The sequence below is a fragment of the Ranitomeya imitator genome, chromosome 6 (genome assembly GCF_032444005.1).
Source record: "Ranitomeya imitator isolate aRanImi1 chromosome 6, aRanImi1.pri, whole genome shotgun sequence".
NCBI classification, from domain to species: Eukaryota; Metazoa; Chordata; class Amphibia; order Anura; family Dendrobatidae; genus Ranitomeya; species Ranitomeya imitator.
The window spans coordinates 92558742-92576448 of record NC_091287.1 but is presented as its reverse complement, the minus strand read 5'-3'; the positions used below and the strand labels follow the sequence as shown (position 1 = coordinate 92576448).

At 40.5% G+C, this 17707-nt stretch overlaps 1 protein-coding gene across 1 annotated transcript in view; it reads right to left on the bottom strand.

Annotated features, from left to right (window-relative positions):
- The window catches only part of TAX1BP1 (Tax1 binding protein 1), a 152095-nt gene that overhangs the window by 27362 nt on the left and 107026 nt on the right, over window positions 1–17707 (bottom strand). The window contains exons 7-9 of the mRNA XM_069729916.1: window positions 13440–13530; window positions 10960–11145; window positions 2946–3194 (exon numbers count right to left, since the gene is read on the bottom strand). Of these exons, the coding sequence (XP_069586017.1) occupies window positions 2946–3194; window positions 10960–11145; window positions 13440–13530 (526 nt within the window). The remainder of the gene's footprint in view (window positions 1–2945; window positions 3195–10959; window positions 11146–13439; window positions 13531–17707) is intronic.

Genomic DNA, 17707 nt, shown 5'->3' with positions numbered 1-17707 from the left:
GCCCACTGTTCCATACAGGCCAGCTCTATGGAACATATGGCTTATTGTGGCCACATGGACAGATACTCCAGTCTCTGCTTGGAACTTTGCAGCTCCTTCAGGGTTACGTTTTGTTTCTGTGCTGCCTCTCTGATTATTGCCCTCCTTTCCCGGGCTGATAGTTTTGGTGGCGACCCTCTCTTGGCAGGTTTGTTGTGGTACTGTACCATGTTCTTTCCATTTGATGATAATGGATTTGATGGTGCTCCGGGGGATAATCAGAGACTGGAATATTTTTTTTTCTCATTACCCAACCCTGACTAGTACTTCTCAACAACTTTGTCCCTGGCTTGTTTGGAGATCTCCTTGGTCTTCATGGTTTTGTTTGGTTTGTGGTAACCTTGTTAATGGTGTTGCAGCCTCAGTGGCCTTTCAGAAAAGGTGTGTATATACTGACAGACCATGGGACACTTAGACTTCACACAGGTGGACTTCCTTTCACTAAGCATGTGACTTATGAAGGTAAATGCTTGCACCAGAAATTTTTAGGGGTTTCATAATAAAAGGGGTGAATAAATATGCACATACCAATTTTTTTGTTATTTGATCCAATAAAATTAATTTTTGCCTATATTTTTCTCACTTCACCAACTTAGACTATTTAGTGCTGATGCATTAAGCAGAAATTACATTAGAAAAATAGTTAGTTAAACACAGGTTGTAATCTAACAAAATAGGTAAAAAGCCAAGGGGAGTGAATACGGGCTCACAACACATACAAAGCTAAAAAAATAAAAAATATATAATACAATCTTACAATGTAATGGAATTTTCTAGATTTGATCTTGGTCCAGTTAACATTAAAAGGTTAATCCACTACTAAGACAACCCCTTGTTAAACTTCTTGATAAAATAATAAAGCCTATACTCACATCCCGTACCACGCCGTTCCTGCGGTGCCAGTACTCGCTCTCCCCAAGGCTCTGATTCGGTTTTGTGACACGTCACGCCGGCACACAATCAGCGATGGCATCAATCTCCGCATTGCTACGAACTGAACGTGAAGAGGAAGCCAGGGCTGCAGATCATCTCGGACTTGATCTTCATGTTCAGTTTGTCTGAAGGTGGAGACAGTGACGCCAGTGCTGTCTGGGCACCGGGCATCATGTGTCATTCCACTGTATGATAGAGCTGGGACCACGAATGTCAACACCTCTGGAACAGAGGCGGCACGGTAGGCAAATATAGTCTTTACTATATTATAGGACAGAACATTTAGTTTAAGAAGGGATTGTCCTAGTAGTGGACAAACCCTTTAAAAGGCGATTTCTCAAGTTCTTGAATAGTTAAAACTGCAAATTGCTCTTAAGCAAGCAACTTTGCACAGTACTGCTGATTAAAAATACTCTCCATTCTCAAGAATAGATGGATTTCTAATTCTATAGCATACAGCTCATTGCCCAGGTTACCGACCACCCTGTGTTGTCAGAGTGGCCGGTTACCTAGGTAAGGAATGGGCACTGCTAGCCGGCTTTATGCTTTAGAGTCTGCTTGTGCTACTTTGAAGCCAGCTTCACAGGATACTATGCTGCAGAGGCAAAGCTGACACTCTGAGCTGCAGAAGAGTACTCAATTCAGGCCAGCAATGGAGCCATGCCGCCAACCCAAACCGCGAAAACCTCTGAAGCTCATCAATGTCTGCACAGCAGCAGGTCGGGGATTGGGAGTAATCCTGAAGAATAGAGTACAATCCTTTAAATAGCTTTTCCCATCTTCATAGATTAATCTTGTCAGATGACGCTTGTAGAACAAGCACATCTGAAATTTACTCATGAAAATTTGCAGCTGTTAAGACATTAACACTATTCTTTTGTTTACAGCTCGTTGCCTCAAACACCGACCACCTCTTTTGCTTAAATTGTAAGTACTGTGCTGATGCTTGTTGGTATTAGAAGGTAGCAGTGGCACCCAGCCATCCTGACAAGGTTCATTACAGTGCTTAGGAGCTCAATAGGAAAAAAGCTCATAAGCAATGTGCATGTTTTGCTGTTTCACAGGGGTGGTCGATCTCCAAGGCAACGAGCTGTAAACTAAAGAAAAGTGCCAATATCTCAAGAACTAACAAATAAAGTTGCACTCTAACGCTATAGAATGTAAACATGAACTATATGAAATTGGAACTGCATTATTGCTCTAGAAAAAAACTAAGAGACTTTGCGCATAAATTGGCCAATTCATCTATACCCAGCAGCCATCGACAAGGTGATCTTCTAATATCTCAAGAATCGCCAAAAATTACGGTACATTACGCAGCAGACTGCAAAATTGCTTGTATTTACACTATCCAACAATACTCATCTAGGACCATGGAAATAACTCTCTATGGGTAAAATGCACATGTAACGGACTTGCTGCCGATTTTCCATAACAAATTTGCAAGAAAATATGCTTGCTTTACAACTAGTTTTTACCACAGACTTTCATCTGAATCTGCACCACAGATCAATTTAGGTATAGAAAATGTCCGCAACGTGCAGCTGAGAATTTTAGAATCTGATTTCCTTTGCTGGTATTGTGGTTATGATGCAGATCTGCACCAATTCTGCATTGCATGTTCTCCCTCTGAGAGGGCAGCAGCAACAAAGATAACTTCATTTTAAACAGCCCTTGTTGGCCTAAGAGTACGTCATCGTCATCTAGGCTGCTGGTTCTCTACGTCTCCCTTCATCCTAGCATGCAGTACCCTGCGGGATCTGCGGTTTATGGCAGTCTGGAGTCTGTTCCTTTATTCCAAGTCATAGGCTAGCTTAATGAAGGCAAGAACCGAGCTTGTGGTTCTGCAGAGAAAATACATGCGAGTTAGCGCACAGGCATTTACACTCTGGACTCTTCGAGGCCGAGGTATTCATATTGGTTCATGTGAAGGAAACACACTGCTCCCTAATTTAGATTATTAAGTATCTTACCTGATCCCTTCTCGAGACACTGTTAGAGGAGGATTGCCTATCCCGCAGACCGAGCTCAGACAAAACGGTGGCAAGTTGCTTCTTCACGCTCTCAGTCTCAAGGCGAGATGTATGAAGGTCAGCCATAGTTTTATCGCGTATATTTACTGCATCACTAAGCTCTCTGGACATTAAGGAAGCCTCCTGTCGGCTGGCCTGGTGGTCATCCTCAATCTTACGAAGCTGTTGTTTTAAAAACACAATGTCTTCCTGGGAAGGAAAGAATAAAAAATAAATAAATAATAAGTCAAGGTGGTTTCATGAAAAGCAGTGATACATCAAGTAACGATACAGCAAGATGAACCTCACCATCAGACGGGAAGTGGAGGCTTAGGGTATGTGCACACGAAGAATTGACCTCTGCGGATTTTTTCGCAGTGGATTTTAGAAATCCGCAGGTAAAAAGGCACTGCGTTTTACCGCGGTTTTTATGCGGATTTCACCTGCAGTTTTACACCTGCGGATTCCTATTGTGGAGCAGGTGTAAACCGCTGCGGAATCCACACAAAAGAATTGACATGCTGCGGAATGTAACCCGCAGGGTTTCCGCACGTTTTTTTCCGCAGCATGGGCACTGTGCAGTTTCTATAGGTTTACATTGTACAGTAAACGCATGGAAAGTTGCTGCGAACCCGCAGCTGCAGATCCGTCGCGGATCCGTAGCAAAATCCGCAACGTGTGCACATAGTCTCACATTCACTGAAAACACAATACCAGGGACAGGACGTTCACTAGATTCTGCTACCACAAGTTTTATATATTGCATTTTATACAAGGTATTTGAGGATACCAGAAAGTACAGCAAAAATATACAATAATGGCATATATAGATTAGCATACACATTAACCAGATGCAACCAAGAGGAGGGGTACAGTAAATTAGACTATACCATAAACTGCACATCTAATGCACAAACCAGGTAAACAGCATGTTAGAGTCGCTGGCTTTAAGCTGGCACATTCATAGAGCTGATAAGTTCTCACTGGGAGCAATCATATGAAAAGCACCAATAAAAAAAAATCTTCAAGCATCACTCCAGTAAGAGGAATTAAGAGGAATCAGCGCCACTCCTCGTTTCTGTGCGGCATTTCAGCTCAGCCCCACTCACATCGGCGGCACAGCAATACCAGGCTCAACCTAGGTGTGGCACCTTTCCTGGTAGAAAGCAGTTTGTTCCTCTAAATCTGTACAATTTCCACCCATGTTACGAGTGCGAATGTATTGAGCTCGCTGAGGACCTGAACCCGCACCATATTCTTCAGATACTGGCTGTGTTGATCAGCCGGCATTTGTGTAACAGTGAAAATGTAAGCTTCTATTGCTGGTGTTAACCCCCTGAAATTCCACTGTCAATCTCTAATATCAGTATTTACGAAGCACGACCCTAGGGATGTGCATCATTAGGTGCCAATCAGTACCCCGCGAGGAGCTGAAGGGTTGCCATAGCCACCAGGGTCCTGCCGCATGTCTGGCATGTTGGTAATCCAGTGAAGCTTAGCCACTTGCTGGCTTTATAGGAGATTTTAGCCATATAGTGCGATACTGTAGTGTATAGAACAAGCTGTCATATGTTCGCAGTCCACTTAGAGGACTGATAAAAAAAAAAAGTATTGAAAAATATTATAAAAAATACATTAAAAGATTAAAAGACTTTCCCAATTATTCTTAATTTTTTTTTTCAACCTTATTTTTAAACCTTCATTATCATCATGGCATCCGCAAAGATTGTATCAAAATATAAAAAAGTGATTTATCCCCTAATGTAAATCCCATAAAGCAAAGAAAATAAAATGCTACAATTGGATTTTGTTTTTTGAAACTGCAATAAACAATAATAATAATAATAATAATAATAATAATAATGTGGACTGTACCCCAAAATAGTATTACTAAAAAACATTGGCTCGCTTTGCAGAAAGACATCCTTCATACATTCCAGTTGCCTCAGAAAATGGTGACCTCAAACAAATGGATTGCACTGACCCGAAAAATCATTTTTGCCACATAATTAACAGCGTAAAAACAAAACCCAAAACATGGGGACATCATATTCGTTTTTTTTTTCTTGCCATATCACTCTAATTGATTTTTCCCCTGTTTGTTTTGCAGTACTTTAATCAGTAAAATGAATAGTCATTCATTCAAAATTACAACTTGCCCCACATAAAACAAACCAGGATACAGCTACGGTGACAAAAAAAATAAATACTTTGGCGTTTTTTTTATCCCCCTCCGGAAATGTATCACTAAGGCATGCTCCCTGACCCTAGTACTTGCCACAGTTGTCTTCTTTAAATCGGCGCCGCTCTGGTCATCGTTAACAATTTTTGACCCGTTGGATCGCTCCAGTGTTTTCCGGAGGTCACTTCTCAATGTTAGTCTATGAGCAGGGGGTGTACCGATCGCAGTCACAGAGATTAGGACTGGGCCCGTGTGGGTAAGGGGTCAGCCAATACCAGGGCAAACTTCAACTGGATGTGCGTCCTTGGACAAAAATTCAGATGGTGTATTGCAGCGCAGAGGTCTGTGTGTGGCAATACATGCTGCCAGCCAATCAGAGGCCAGCAGCTGACGTCAGCATACACGAGACTGGGGGCGCATGGCAATGATGTCATGCGCTCCAGCCGCTTGCACCCTTAAGTCAGCTGCCGGCTTCAGAAGAAGACACCGCATGGCAGAGGGAAGGGCAGTAGAATCATTTTTATTCTATGCATTAAAGTGAGCCAGTCAGCAGGATTGCGCTGAGTAACCTGCAGACAGGGTCAGGTCGGCACCATTACGCTGATTAAAATGATGCCTTGGTTGATGAAATCAAGTCTTGTGGTTGTTTAATCTTTTATGTAAAGTAGGAGGCAGGTCACTGAAGGACTAACGACCTGTCATAAGCCCATACAGATGAATACCTAAGCAGAGCACCACATGAAGACCCCCGTCCCCCACAGCCCCACCTTGAAGCACAAGAGTCTTTGAAAATTGCAAACCCAAGATGGAGTTCATCAACCCAGGTATCATTTTAAATCAGTATAACAGCGCCCACCTGACACTGTCTGCAGGTTACGGTGCACAATCCTGCTGACAGGCAGGGCTGTGGAGTCGGTAAGCCAAACCTCCGACTCCCTCATACATGGCTCATGTTTAAGTTTAAGTGATACATTTACTGTAGTAAAATGGTAACATCAGGCTTTTAAATCATTATTATGATACAATAATGTACAATACAAAATAATATTGTGGTACCGTGTGAGCCAGAAAAATCGATGTAAATACTTATGTCCCCAAAAATTGAGAAAAGTATTCAAGGAGTGATATCTTAATTGGCAAACTAGAGAAATGACATTTCAAGCTTTCAGAGCTCAAAAGGCCCCTTCATCAGGCTTGTAATTTAGCCTGATGAAGGTTTTTGAGCTCTGAAAGCTTGCAAATGTAATTTCTCTGGCTCGCCAGTAAGGGTATCACTCCTTGAATACTTTTCTCAATTTTTTGGGACGTAAGTATTTACATCTATGATACAATAATCAAGCCATTTAGATAGAACATAAAATATATTTATTTGAATACAACTTTAGAACAAAAAAACTTTTGCATATTTACAATGTATTATACACTATGCAGTAAGTGGAAAAAAAACAGTTTTCAACAAAAACGTACTGAAAATTTGTGCAGTCTATGAACTTGCTCTGAGAAATAGAATCGCCTCCATCAGATCCTCCTTCATAGATGAAATCTAATCTGATCTAATCATTTTAAGGCTAGAGAACAACCTCTCTACATTAACTTGGGTTGGTGGCAAAGCAGTAATGATATGGGCAACATGTCTAACAATTTCAGGGTATAAAGGAATAGCCTTGTGCAAAGTCAGTTTTGAGAACCGATTTGCTCTCAAAGAAGTAGAAGAGTTCAGTGAAAACATTTTGCTGAAATATGGTCAATCTGTTTTCTATGGGAGTGGAATCTTTTTTCCTGCGGCACCGCATTGCCTGCTTAGTGTCGTCCAAATATTTTTCAAAATCAAACTCCTCATCTGATGAGGATGAAGAAAAGGCAGCAGCAGCACTGGCAGGACCCAAGTTATCTCGCTCTTGGCCGTCCTGTAGCCCACTCATCCTAACTGCTACCTCAATCAGAGCTTATTTTCCTTCGTAAGCTGTTGATCATCCAGCAATATACGATGACTCGGGTCCACATAAACAGCTGCCAGAAGAATTTTATTTTCTAACAGCAGTCTCTCTCCGTTTCATTGAAGCAGCAATGCCATCTGTGATTAAGCCTCCTCTTTGAGAAAGGCAAAACAACAAATTCTTCCACTCCTTTATAAAAATGACAGGGGGTAAATCTTCAGCTTGTAAATTTTTAGTCACTGTAAATGGGTAATGAAGCAATTCCTTCAATTCAGCCACCTGTGTCCTTTGACCTTCATGTACTGTTACCTGAGGGTTGGCCATATCTACAAGGAAGTGTTTCAGCTCAAGCAATAGCTCAATCATTAAATAGGTGTTGCCCCACCGAAAGGCTTGATCCACAATTGCCCCTCTTCTAGCACACCTCTTCAAGATGGAATCAATTTTAGGGTTCTGGCAGCAATAGCCAATTTCCTCACTTTGCTAATCAGAGTTCCAGCATGTCCCTCTTGCAGACTATCTCTTATTGCTAGCTGCAGCGTGTGCACAACACAACACATGTGATGAATAGGAAAGAGGTGTGAAGCTGCTTCAACAAGATCATCTAATTGTAAAGAATCATTTTGCTGTTCTTCTGTAGTATTATCTGTTTGTTCCTCCATTATGGGAACAGGACTGTGGCCTTCCATCTCCAACATACTGAATGTGAAATGTTCTTCTAGCTACTGTTCACCTTCATTATTCTCATTCATCAGTTTAATTGTACTTATGTTTGAAGCATTATCAGTTACAATAGCAAGAACCTGTTCTTTTTGGAGTTCATAATCTTGCAGAACTTTTCCACTAAGGTCAGGAGAAACTGGCTGCTGTGATGAGATTTAGTATATTTTACTGCCAGGGCCTTAGTAACAATATTTTGTCGTCACAAACATATTGAACGTTAATAGCAAAATAGTTCACTCTGTGACGTGTGCAGGCATCCATTTTAAGAAACACAAAGCGTCCCTTGAGAGCTTTTTTTTTTTAGATGTTCCTTTTGGTTAAGGGCTTCTTCAATCACTAATTTTCTAAAACTTTCTCTTTCCAGAGAAACACCAAGTTTGCGGGCCATTTCTATAAGAGCTGCAAAAGCTGGTCCTGCAAATAATGGGAATGGTACACAGTCCTTCACAACAAGCTCGATGAGCTGGCTTTTAAACACATCTGCTGTCATTGTTACAGTAACTTTGTCACTTACAAAATATCTTGTAACTGTTGTATCAGACGCTCTTTCCTCCTTCTTTGCCTGGCGAGAAGTGCTTGTCTTTGGTTTCTTGGTGCTGCTGTGATCTTTTTCAATCACAGCTTTGTAAACTTCTGGGTGGCAGCGTTGTAAATGTCTTTTTAGACTGGAAGCTCTTGAAGGAGCATTTTTATCACTGCCTGAGTATGCACCGATTTTGGCATCACAGAATTTGTTTTTACCTGGGTTACTTATACACTGACACACAAAATCTTTTTGATCATGAGTCACTGTGAAATGTTCGAAGACAGCTGACTTCATAAGATGCTTCTTAGACATTTTGTAATTATGTAAATTCGCTCTCAAAATAATTTTATCCTGTAAAAAAGAAAAATGTATGTCGTAATTCTTGCAAGAATAGGGAATCATGTACTGTATAATTTAGGATAGAAATAAAACAATGTTTGCATAAATCAATAGGACAGATGATACGTATAAAGTTTGTAAAATATGTTGCTAGATAGCTATACTCTGAACTTTCAATGTCAGGCTTGTCTCAGGGTACAGCTCACTAAATGCTTCACATCATATTTCTTCACAGTCTATGAAGAGGGGAGGAGGGAGGGAGCATGTTTGTGCTGAATCATATTTCAGAACACACAAACAAATCTAAATGTCCTCATTGATCCTGTTACTGTATTTCCGAATTTGAGATGTTAGAAAACAGTTTTTCCTCTTATATTCTATGTATAGAGTACACAAGTCATCAGAGGAGCTAATTTCTCCAAACATGAGGTAAGAGGAAAAACAAACTAAAATATCAAGCATACAGAGACAACATATACTGGACTATTGATTTATGCACAGTTTATTGAAAGTTTAAATATGCTTTAAGAAGTACTTACCTTAATCCTGCTTTTCCGTTCATTCCAGAAGTTCTGAGATGAATGCAGGCATTCCTTCCCTGTGTATTTGTTATTTTTGCCCCTTATTTGTAGAAGATGCGCTTCACTACTTATTATGAACATAAACTGCAGCACAGATTAATCTCAGCTAAAAGTCTAGACCTTATATCAGGCAACGGACAGACATTTATAGGACATTTCATATCTTTCCCAAATTCTTATGAAAAAAATATTCCCAACAAACTGAATTGAACTACTGTACCCAATTTATTACATATTTTAGGAGTCGGTACATTTTATACAGGCTCCGACTCCACAGCCCTGCTGACAGGTTCCCTTAAGGCTGTGTGTACACGTTGCTGATTTTTTGCGTTTTTTCGCTATAAAACCACAAAAAAAGCATACATTATGCATCCCATCATTTAGAATGAATTCCGCAATTTTTGTGCACATGATGCGTTTTTTTCCGCAAAAAAACGCATCGTGGTAAAAAACGCAGCATGTTTATTAATTTTGCGGATTTCCCACTATATCATTGCATTGGGAAATTTGCAGAAAAATCCGCGAAAAAAACGCATGCGGATGTCTTGCAGAAAATGTCCTGTTTTGCTCAGGAAATTTCTGCAAGAAATCCTGAACGTGTGCACATAGCCTTAAAGACTAGCAGCAGAATGGGGGACATATATAAGGATGGGGGATGTGTATACCAGGGTAAGGGACATATATATATATATGTGTGTGTGTGTGTGTGTGTGTGTGTGTGTGTGTGTGTGTGTGTGTGTGTTATATCTATATATATCTATCTATACCTATACATATCTATATCTATATATCACACACACACAGTGTGTGTGTGTGTGTGTGTGTGTGTGTGTGTGTGTGTGTGTGTGTGTGTGTGTGTGTGTTTATATCTATATATATCTATCTATACCTATACATATCTATATCTATATATCACACACACACACACTAGGATGGGGCCAGGATGAGGGACATTTATAATGGGAAGAAGCCCAAGATGAGGGACATTACTACACAATGGGGGGCAACACGTATGCCCTCATAGCATTTAGAACGCTACAAGGGCCTATACAGCAGACCAACATGTGGGGGTGGATGGGGCTGCGTGAGTATATGTGGGACCCAGGCCCAAATTTTGAACTTGGGCCCATCAACTTCTAGCAACTGTATGAGAACAAGAAAGATCTCACAAACTTACATTAAGAGCTTGTGACTGTTACCTCTGACGTCCGGTCAGTCAGGAGCTGCGGTCACAAGATGGCAGTGGAATGGGATCAGATTAGAGCCAGGAAAAGCAGAAGGCCACGACTGGTAAGTGGTGAAATTAATTTAAAAAAAAAAAAAAAAAAAAAGAACACTACACTTGTGTGGTGCTTTAAATTATGGCTCTTGGAAGAAAGGAAGAAAAAAAAACCCAAAAGATAAAAAAAGATAATGGACCCCAGCAGAAAGTTGACAGGTGAAGTTGCTTAAGGTTTATCAGTTAACAATGACATATCAAGCAGTAACAAATATTGGGAGGTGAACAGTCCATTCTTCATTAGAATCAGGAAAAATGACTAAGCCTTATGATCTAAGTGATTGTGACATGGACAAATGCATATGGACTGTACAATAAACCTGCACAGAAATCTAGCACGGCTCTAGCAACACGCCAAATTTAGCTGTGCACTCATATGCATGAGGCTTTATACTTCACAGTTCTCACCTTCTCAGAGGCGTTCTGGAGTAGTTCCGCACACAGTTTTTCTTTGTCAGTCAGACACAGCTTCATTTCCATGAGCTCCTCTTTGTAGTGAGCAATTAGACTTTCTTTACCTGAATCTAAATTTCTTAATGTCTGTACCTCTGACAGTAACTTTGTGTTCTCAATTTCAGTATTCTTCAGATGAACCTATAAAAAGGGTAATTTTACATTTATTTTTGTAAAAATAAGACTGCATTATAAGAAGACTACTCAAACTATTGAAACGCAAGAGAGAAAAGATAGTAAAATAGCAAGAAAGTGAATGAGGCGAGCGAAGAGGGGAGGAGCAGAATCGAGGGAGGGGAGAAGCAGAAGCGAGGGAGGGAGCAGAGCGAGGGAAGGAGGGGAGAAGCAGGAGCGAGCGAGGGTGGGATGGATGGAACAGAGCGAGCGAGGGATGGATGGATGGAACAGAGCGAGCGAGGAAGGGATGGATGGAACAGAGCGAGCGAGGGAGGGATGGATGGAACAGAGCGAGGGAGGGATGGATGGAACAGAGCAAGCGAGGGATGGATGGAACAGAGCGAGCGAGGGAGGGATGGATGGAACAGAGCGAGCGAGGGAGGGATGGAAGGGCAGAGCGAGGGGCGGAAGGAGCAGAGCGAGGGGCGGAAGGAGCAGAGCGAGGGGTGGAAGGAACAGAGGGAAGGAAGGAACAGAGGGAAGGAAGGAACAGAGGGAAGGAAGGAACAGAGGGAAGGAAGGAACAGAGGGACGGAGGGAAGGGCAGAGCGAGGGAAGGAGGGAAGTAAGAAGTGTGAGCATGGGAGAAAAAACGTGAGCAAGGAACACAAGAAAGAAAATAAGAAGATGGTAAAAAGGGGGAGAGGAGAGACTAAGAGGGAGAGGAAAAGGGGGGAGAAAGGGAAAATGAAAGCAGAAAATGGAAGAGAAAAATATAGAGGAGCAAAATGGATAGCACATGGGCGATTAAACATTTTCTTCCAGCTTTACAAAATGTCTAACTATACTATCCTAGCTTTACACGTCACTTGGCTCGAAGTTTATTCTGTATATACTATATTGCTGGCTTATAATGGCATAATTAGTTTATTTTCCTCGAATACAGATTGTTACTCCATTTGCGCAATTCTGTTCTCTAAAATGCCCAAAATGTATTTTAATTCTTCAATTATTATATACCGTATTAAGAAAAATAAATGCCATAAGACTGTTTTACTTAAGGAAAATTAATGCTTCACTGTAGCCTAGGAAGTTCCTATTACCATGTAATTTCATGCCACACAAATAATGGCTGCTATTTTAGTGCTAAAGTCATCATAGCCAAAGTATACCAGAGCTTTATATCATCCGTCTGGTTTGAAAAAATTCTGGACAAGTAAAAAGGGGAAATAAACATCTACATTGTAACTTGCACACCATCTTATACTGGTTATCCAGCATGTCTGCCTCTCCTGTGCCGTCTAGATTATTGTGAGACTAGCTAACCTAATATGTATTTTCTCAAGCAGAAAAATAATCCCACAAAGCAAACAACAACAAAAAGAGAAATAACATTCTAGCCAAGGTTACATAATTCGACCCATAATTATTGTTGAGGTTTTGCACTGAAATTCCTTTCTGGAAGCCAGCTCCACCCCAAGAGCATAAAACATTCTCCAACTTTGTGCTTTTTCTGACAAAAGAAACAAGACTATTGTTCAATTCACACACGAAGGATCCAAAGCTCGCTGTCTCCAAGGGTAACTTGTTCCACATGTGCCTCTCACTGTGTGCGCAGAGTGAGGATCTCATTGTTAATAGAAACCTTTCACCTCTTAATTTTAGGTCACGACCTATTGTTTTTATAGGTCTTTATCGGTGAAAATATTTTCTGTAATTTAACTGTGGCGTTTTTGTAGACAGACGGCACCAAACCATGAATGTAATATAGGCAAGGCGGCAAATACACAGAGACTTTTTTATAACAAAAACATATTAAATATTACGTGTGATAAGCACAGGGTATGTATGTGTATCAGTGTGGCCAGTTTTCCTTTAACAACTCATTTTCAGTAGAAAATAAAAACTTCCAAAAATTCTATTTACTGTACAAAAAGTAACATAATAATCAATTTTTTGAGCATATGTGTTTTTTTTCTTTAAATCTATGACTTTGCTACAGTTTAGTATAGTGTGAGTATTTGTAAAAGATAAAACTGTGCACAGCCATATATCTATACATGTTGGTTGCTTTTAAAGTAAGGTGAAGTCCTCTGCCGAGAAGAGCAGTGTTAATGAAGATAGCGACTTATCACTTGGCTTTCTTAATTTAGTATTCCTAAAACAGATTCCCACAACCTTCAAGAAACTCAGCAGTTCCTTCACTGCCTCTATAGGCTCTTCAGAGGTGTTCAGCCATCGTATAATCGTATATGCCCTGAGCTTGGCAATCGCTCATGGCAGCTGTCAGCCATACTGCAGCCATAAGATCTCCTTACCTTATACAGCTCCTTCTCATCCTTCTCATTCTTTAGCTGAAATTCCAGTTGATCTCTCTCTAACTTTATTTTCTTGAGTTTATCTTTTATGCTGAAAATGAGAGAAACATTTTTTTTTAATATAATTAAGAACTAAAATAAAAAAATTGGACTGATCAACTAAGCACAATGGATTTAAATAGCATCTGTCAATGGGGTCAACCCTCCCGAGTCATCTATATGGGCATGCAGGTCATAGGAAGTTGAATAGAATGAGATATTTATATCTGTGATCTGATGTTTTATTCCAGAGTAATACTTATTATTCTCAATATGTAAATGAGCTAAGATCTATGGGCCGGACATAGATCTCCCTGGTAATCTGCCTCCAGAGATTATATTACATGTAAGAGGGAGTTACCAGTGAGAGACATGTAATGACTGACAGTCTGCTCTCCTGATATACATGTCACACTGGTAACGCCTCCTTTCATTTAATATAAGCTCTGGAGGCAGATTACCAGGGAGATCTATGTCCGGCCCATAGATCTTAACTCATTGACATGCTGAGAAAAATGTGGATTTCTCTGGAATTAGCCATAGTATGGCAGACTTCAAAGCATAATTGTATTCAGCTTCCTATGACCTACATGCCCATATAGACGGCTTAAGAGGGTTCATCCTACTAACAGATTCCATTAAAGTGTATGTTCATAACATGTTCTTGATAAGAATTTTTAGAGGAGATTTGGCTACAAAATCCACATGATAACGTGCATCCAGTACTCTTTGGTTAAGTTCCCTATTTCAAAGGGACAAGACGCCTAACAGTGCACATGTTGCTGTTTTTCCCCTTGTGGCAGCCTGTCAAAGCTCAAGTTCTTTCTGCTGGGGAAAAAAATATTGTAAATTTGATTTCTGAATCCACTGAAGCAGAAAATGAGCAACATCTATAAACTGCACCAAGAAACACATGCCAAGATCTGGTTTAAAAACTAAATTAAAAAAAAAATATATATTAAACCCAATTTGGTTTTGTGGATTTTCAGACAATACATAATCCATGCAACAACAAAACAAAAAAAAAAAAAACAAAAAAAAAAAACACACCACCACTCATTCTTATACAGTTTTCTTGTGGCTTTTGAGCACGATTTTCAAGTGGCTTTGTGTGGTGCTCTTTTACATTTAACTTTTTTTTCATGACCATAGTAAAAACCACAACCACAGCTGCTACTTACCCAAACGTGCATTAAAAGTGAAGAAAAATGCCACGGATTTAAAAAAAAAAAAAAAATCAATTGCTTGTTGTGTTTTCGCCTACTGTTGTAGTTACTCTCTTTTTACAGTGGCGCTATTGATTACTTCTCATCACTTTCAGTTCTCTGGCCGACTTTGCTCTCTACTGGTGGACATATATGTGCGGTTTTTCAGTTGACCACCAGTTAGAGGACAGGTTGCAGGCTGTGTGCACACGGTGCGTTTTGCAGTGGGATTTTTCAGAGTGGAATTGGGCTAAAAGTGCTAGGGAATCTTTATGCTAGCAAAGTCAATGAGAATCCTCAAGTGCTGAGCATATGATCAGTATTTTCCATTCGGGATTTGCTGTGCATTTAAATACATTGTGTGCAGAATTATTAGGCAGGTTGTATTGATTATTTTTATTATTGATCAACAACTATGTTCTCAATCAAAATAAAAGTTGGAGTGTTTTTTTTTTTAGATTTGGCTATCTTAGGAGGATATATTCTGTTTGTGCAGGTAACTATTACTGTGCAGAATTATTAGGCAACTTAATAAAAACCAAATATATTCCCATCTCACTTGTTTATTTTCACCAGGTAAACCAATATAACTGCACAAAATTTAGAAATAAACATTTCTGACATGCAAAAACCAAACCCCCCCAAAAATAGTGACCAATAAAGCCACCTTTCTTTATGATGACACTCAGCAGCCTTCCATCCATAGATTCTGTCAGTTTATGATCAACATTGCGTGCAGCAGCCACCACAGCCTCCAGACACTGTTCTGAGAGGTGTACTGTTTTCCCTCCCTGTAACATAGTAACATAGTAACATAGTTAGCAAGGCCGAAAAAAGACATTTGTCCATCCAGTTCAGCCTATATTCCATCATAATAAATCCCCAGATCTACGTCCTTCTACAGAACCTAATAATTGTATGATACAATATTGTTCTGCTCCAGGAAGACATCCAAGCCTCTCTTGAACCCCTCGACTGAGTTCGCCATCACCACCTCCTCAGGCAAGCAATTCCAGATTCTCACTGCCCTAACAGTAAAGAATCCTCTTCTATGTTGGTGGAAAAACCTTCTCTCCTCCAGACGCAAAGAATGCCCCCTTGTGCCCGTCACCTTCCTTGGTATAAACAGATCCTCAGCGAGATATTTGTATTGTCCCCTTATATACTTATACATGGTTATTAGATCGCCCCTCAGTCGTCTTTTTTCTAGACTAAATAATCCTAATTTCGCTAATCTATCTGGGTATTGTAGTTCTCCCATCCCCTTTATTAATTTTGTTGCCCTCCTTTGTACTCTCTCTAGTTCCATTATATCCTTCCTGAGCACCGGTGCCCAAAACTGGACACAGTACTCCATGTGCGGTCTAACTAGGGATTTGTACAGAGGCAGTATAATGCTCTCATCATGTGTATCCAGACCTCTTTTAATGCACCCCATGATCCTGTTTGCCTTGGCAGCTGCTGCCTGGCACTGGCTGCTCCAGGTAAGTTTATCATTAACTAGGATCCCCAAGTCCTTCTCCCTGTCAGATTTACCCAGTGGTTTCCCTGGGTAATCTCACATTTTATGAGGGACCACAGGTTCTCTATGGGGTTCAGATCAGGTGAACAAGGGGGCCATGTCATTATTTTTTCTTCTTTGAGACCTTTACTGGCCAGCCACGCTGTGGAGTAGTTGGAGGCATGTGATGGAGCATTGTCCTGCATGAAAATCATGTTTTTCTTGAACGGTACCGACTTCTTCCTGTACCACTGCTTGAAGAAGTTGTCTTCCAGAAACTGGCAGTAGGTCCATCCTCAACCCGAAAAGGTCCCACAAGTTCATCTTTGCTGATACCAGCCCATACCAGTACCCCACCTCCACCTTGCTGGAATCTGAGTCGCAGTGGAGCTCTCTGCCCTTTACTGATCCAGCCTCTGGCCCATCAAGAGTCACTCTCATTTCATCAGTCCATAAAACCTTTGAAAAGTCAGTCTTAAGATATTTCTTGGCCCAGTCTTGATGTTTTATCTTATGCTTCTTGTTCAAAGGTGGTGGTTTTTCAGCCTTCCTTTCCTTGGCCATGTCCCTGAGTATCGCACACCTTGTGCTTTTTGTTACTCCAGTAATGTTGCAGCTCTGAAATATGGCAAAACTGGTGGCAAATGGCATCTTGGCAGCTTCACGCTTGATTTTCCTCAATTCATGGGCAGTTATTTTTCGCCTTTTTTGCCCAACACACTTCTTGCGATCCTGTTGGCTATTTGCCATGAAACGCTTGATTGTTCGGTGATCACACCTCAAAAGTTTGGCAATTTCAAGACTGCTGCATCCCTCTGCAAGACATCTCACAATTTTGAACTTTTCAGAGCCAGTCAAATCTCTCTTCTGACCCATTTTGCCAAAGGAAAGGAAATTGCCTAATAATTAAGCACACCTTATATAGGGTTTTGATGTCATTAGACAACACCCTCCTCATTACAGAGATGCACATCACCTGATTTACTTAATTGGTAGTTGGCTCTCAAGCTTGAACAGCTTGGAGTATGACAACATGTATAAAGAGTATCATGTGATCAAAATACAACTTGCCTAATAATTATGCACACAGTGCATGCAGCATGTCAATTCTGTGTGTTTTTGCCTGTGTTTTTCACCCATTGAATGTACAGGTAAAAAAACATATGCAAAAACAATTTGTCACAGCAGTTTTTCTGCCAAGAGAAGCAGAAACATTGCAGAAATTTCTGCAAGTAAATACACATGCCCTAATAGTGATTGGCAGCTTCCCTCTGTGCCCGTCAGTGCCAGTGTACATGCATTCATCTAGGATCATACAGGCTAATAACAGGTACTGCTATTCACCCTATTAGCTCATATCTCGCCCTACAATTGTCTGCATTGTGCACAACCTACAACATTAGCGGACAGTTATCAAAACTGGGGCAAAGGAGAAGTGGAGAAATTGCCTGTGAAAGGACATTCCACTTTATGTGGCCTTTGAAAATGTAAAAGCAGGAAACTCATTGGAGGAAAACTTCTCC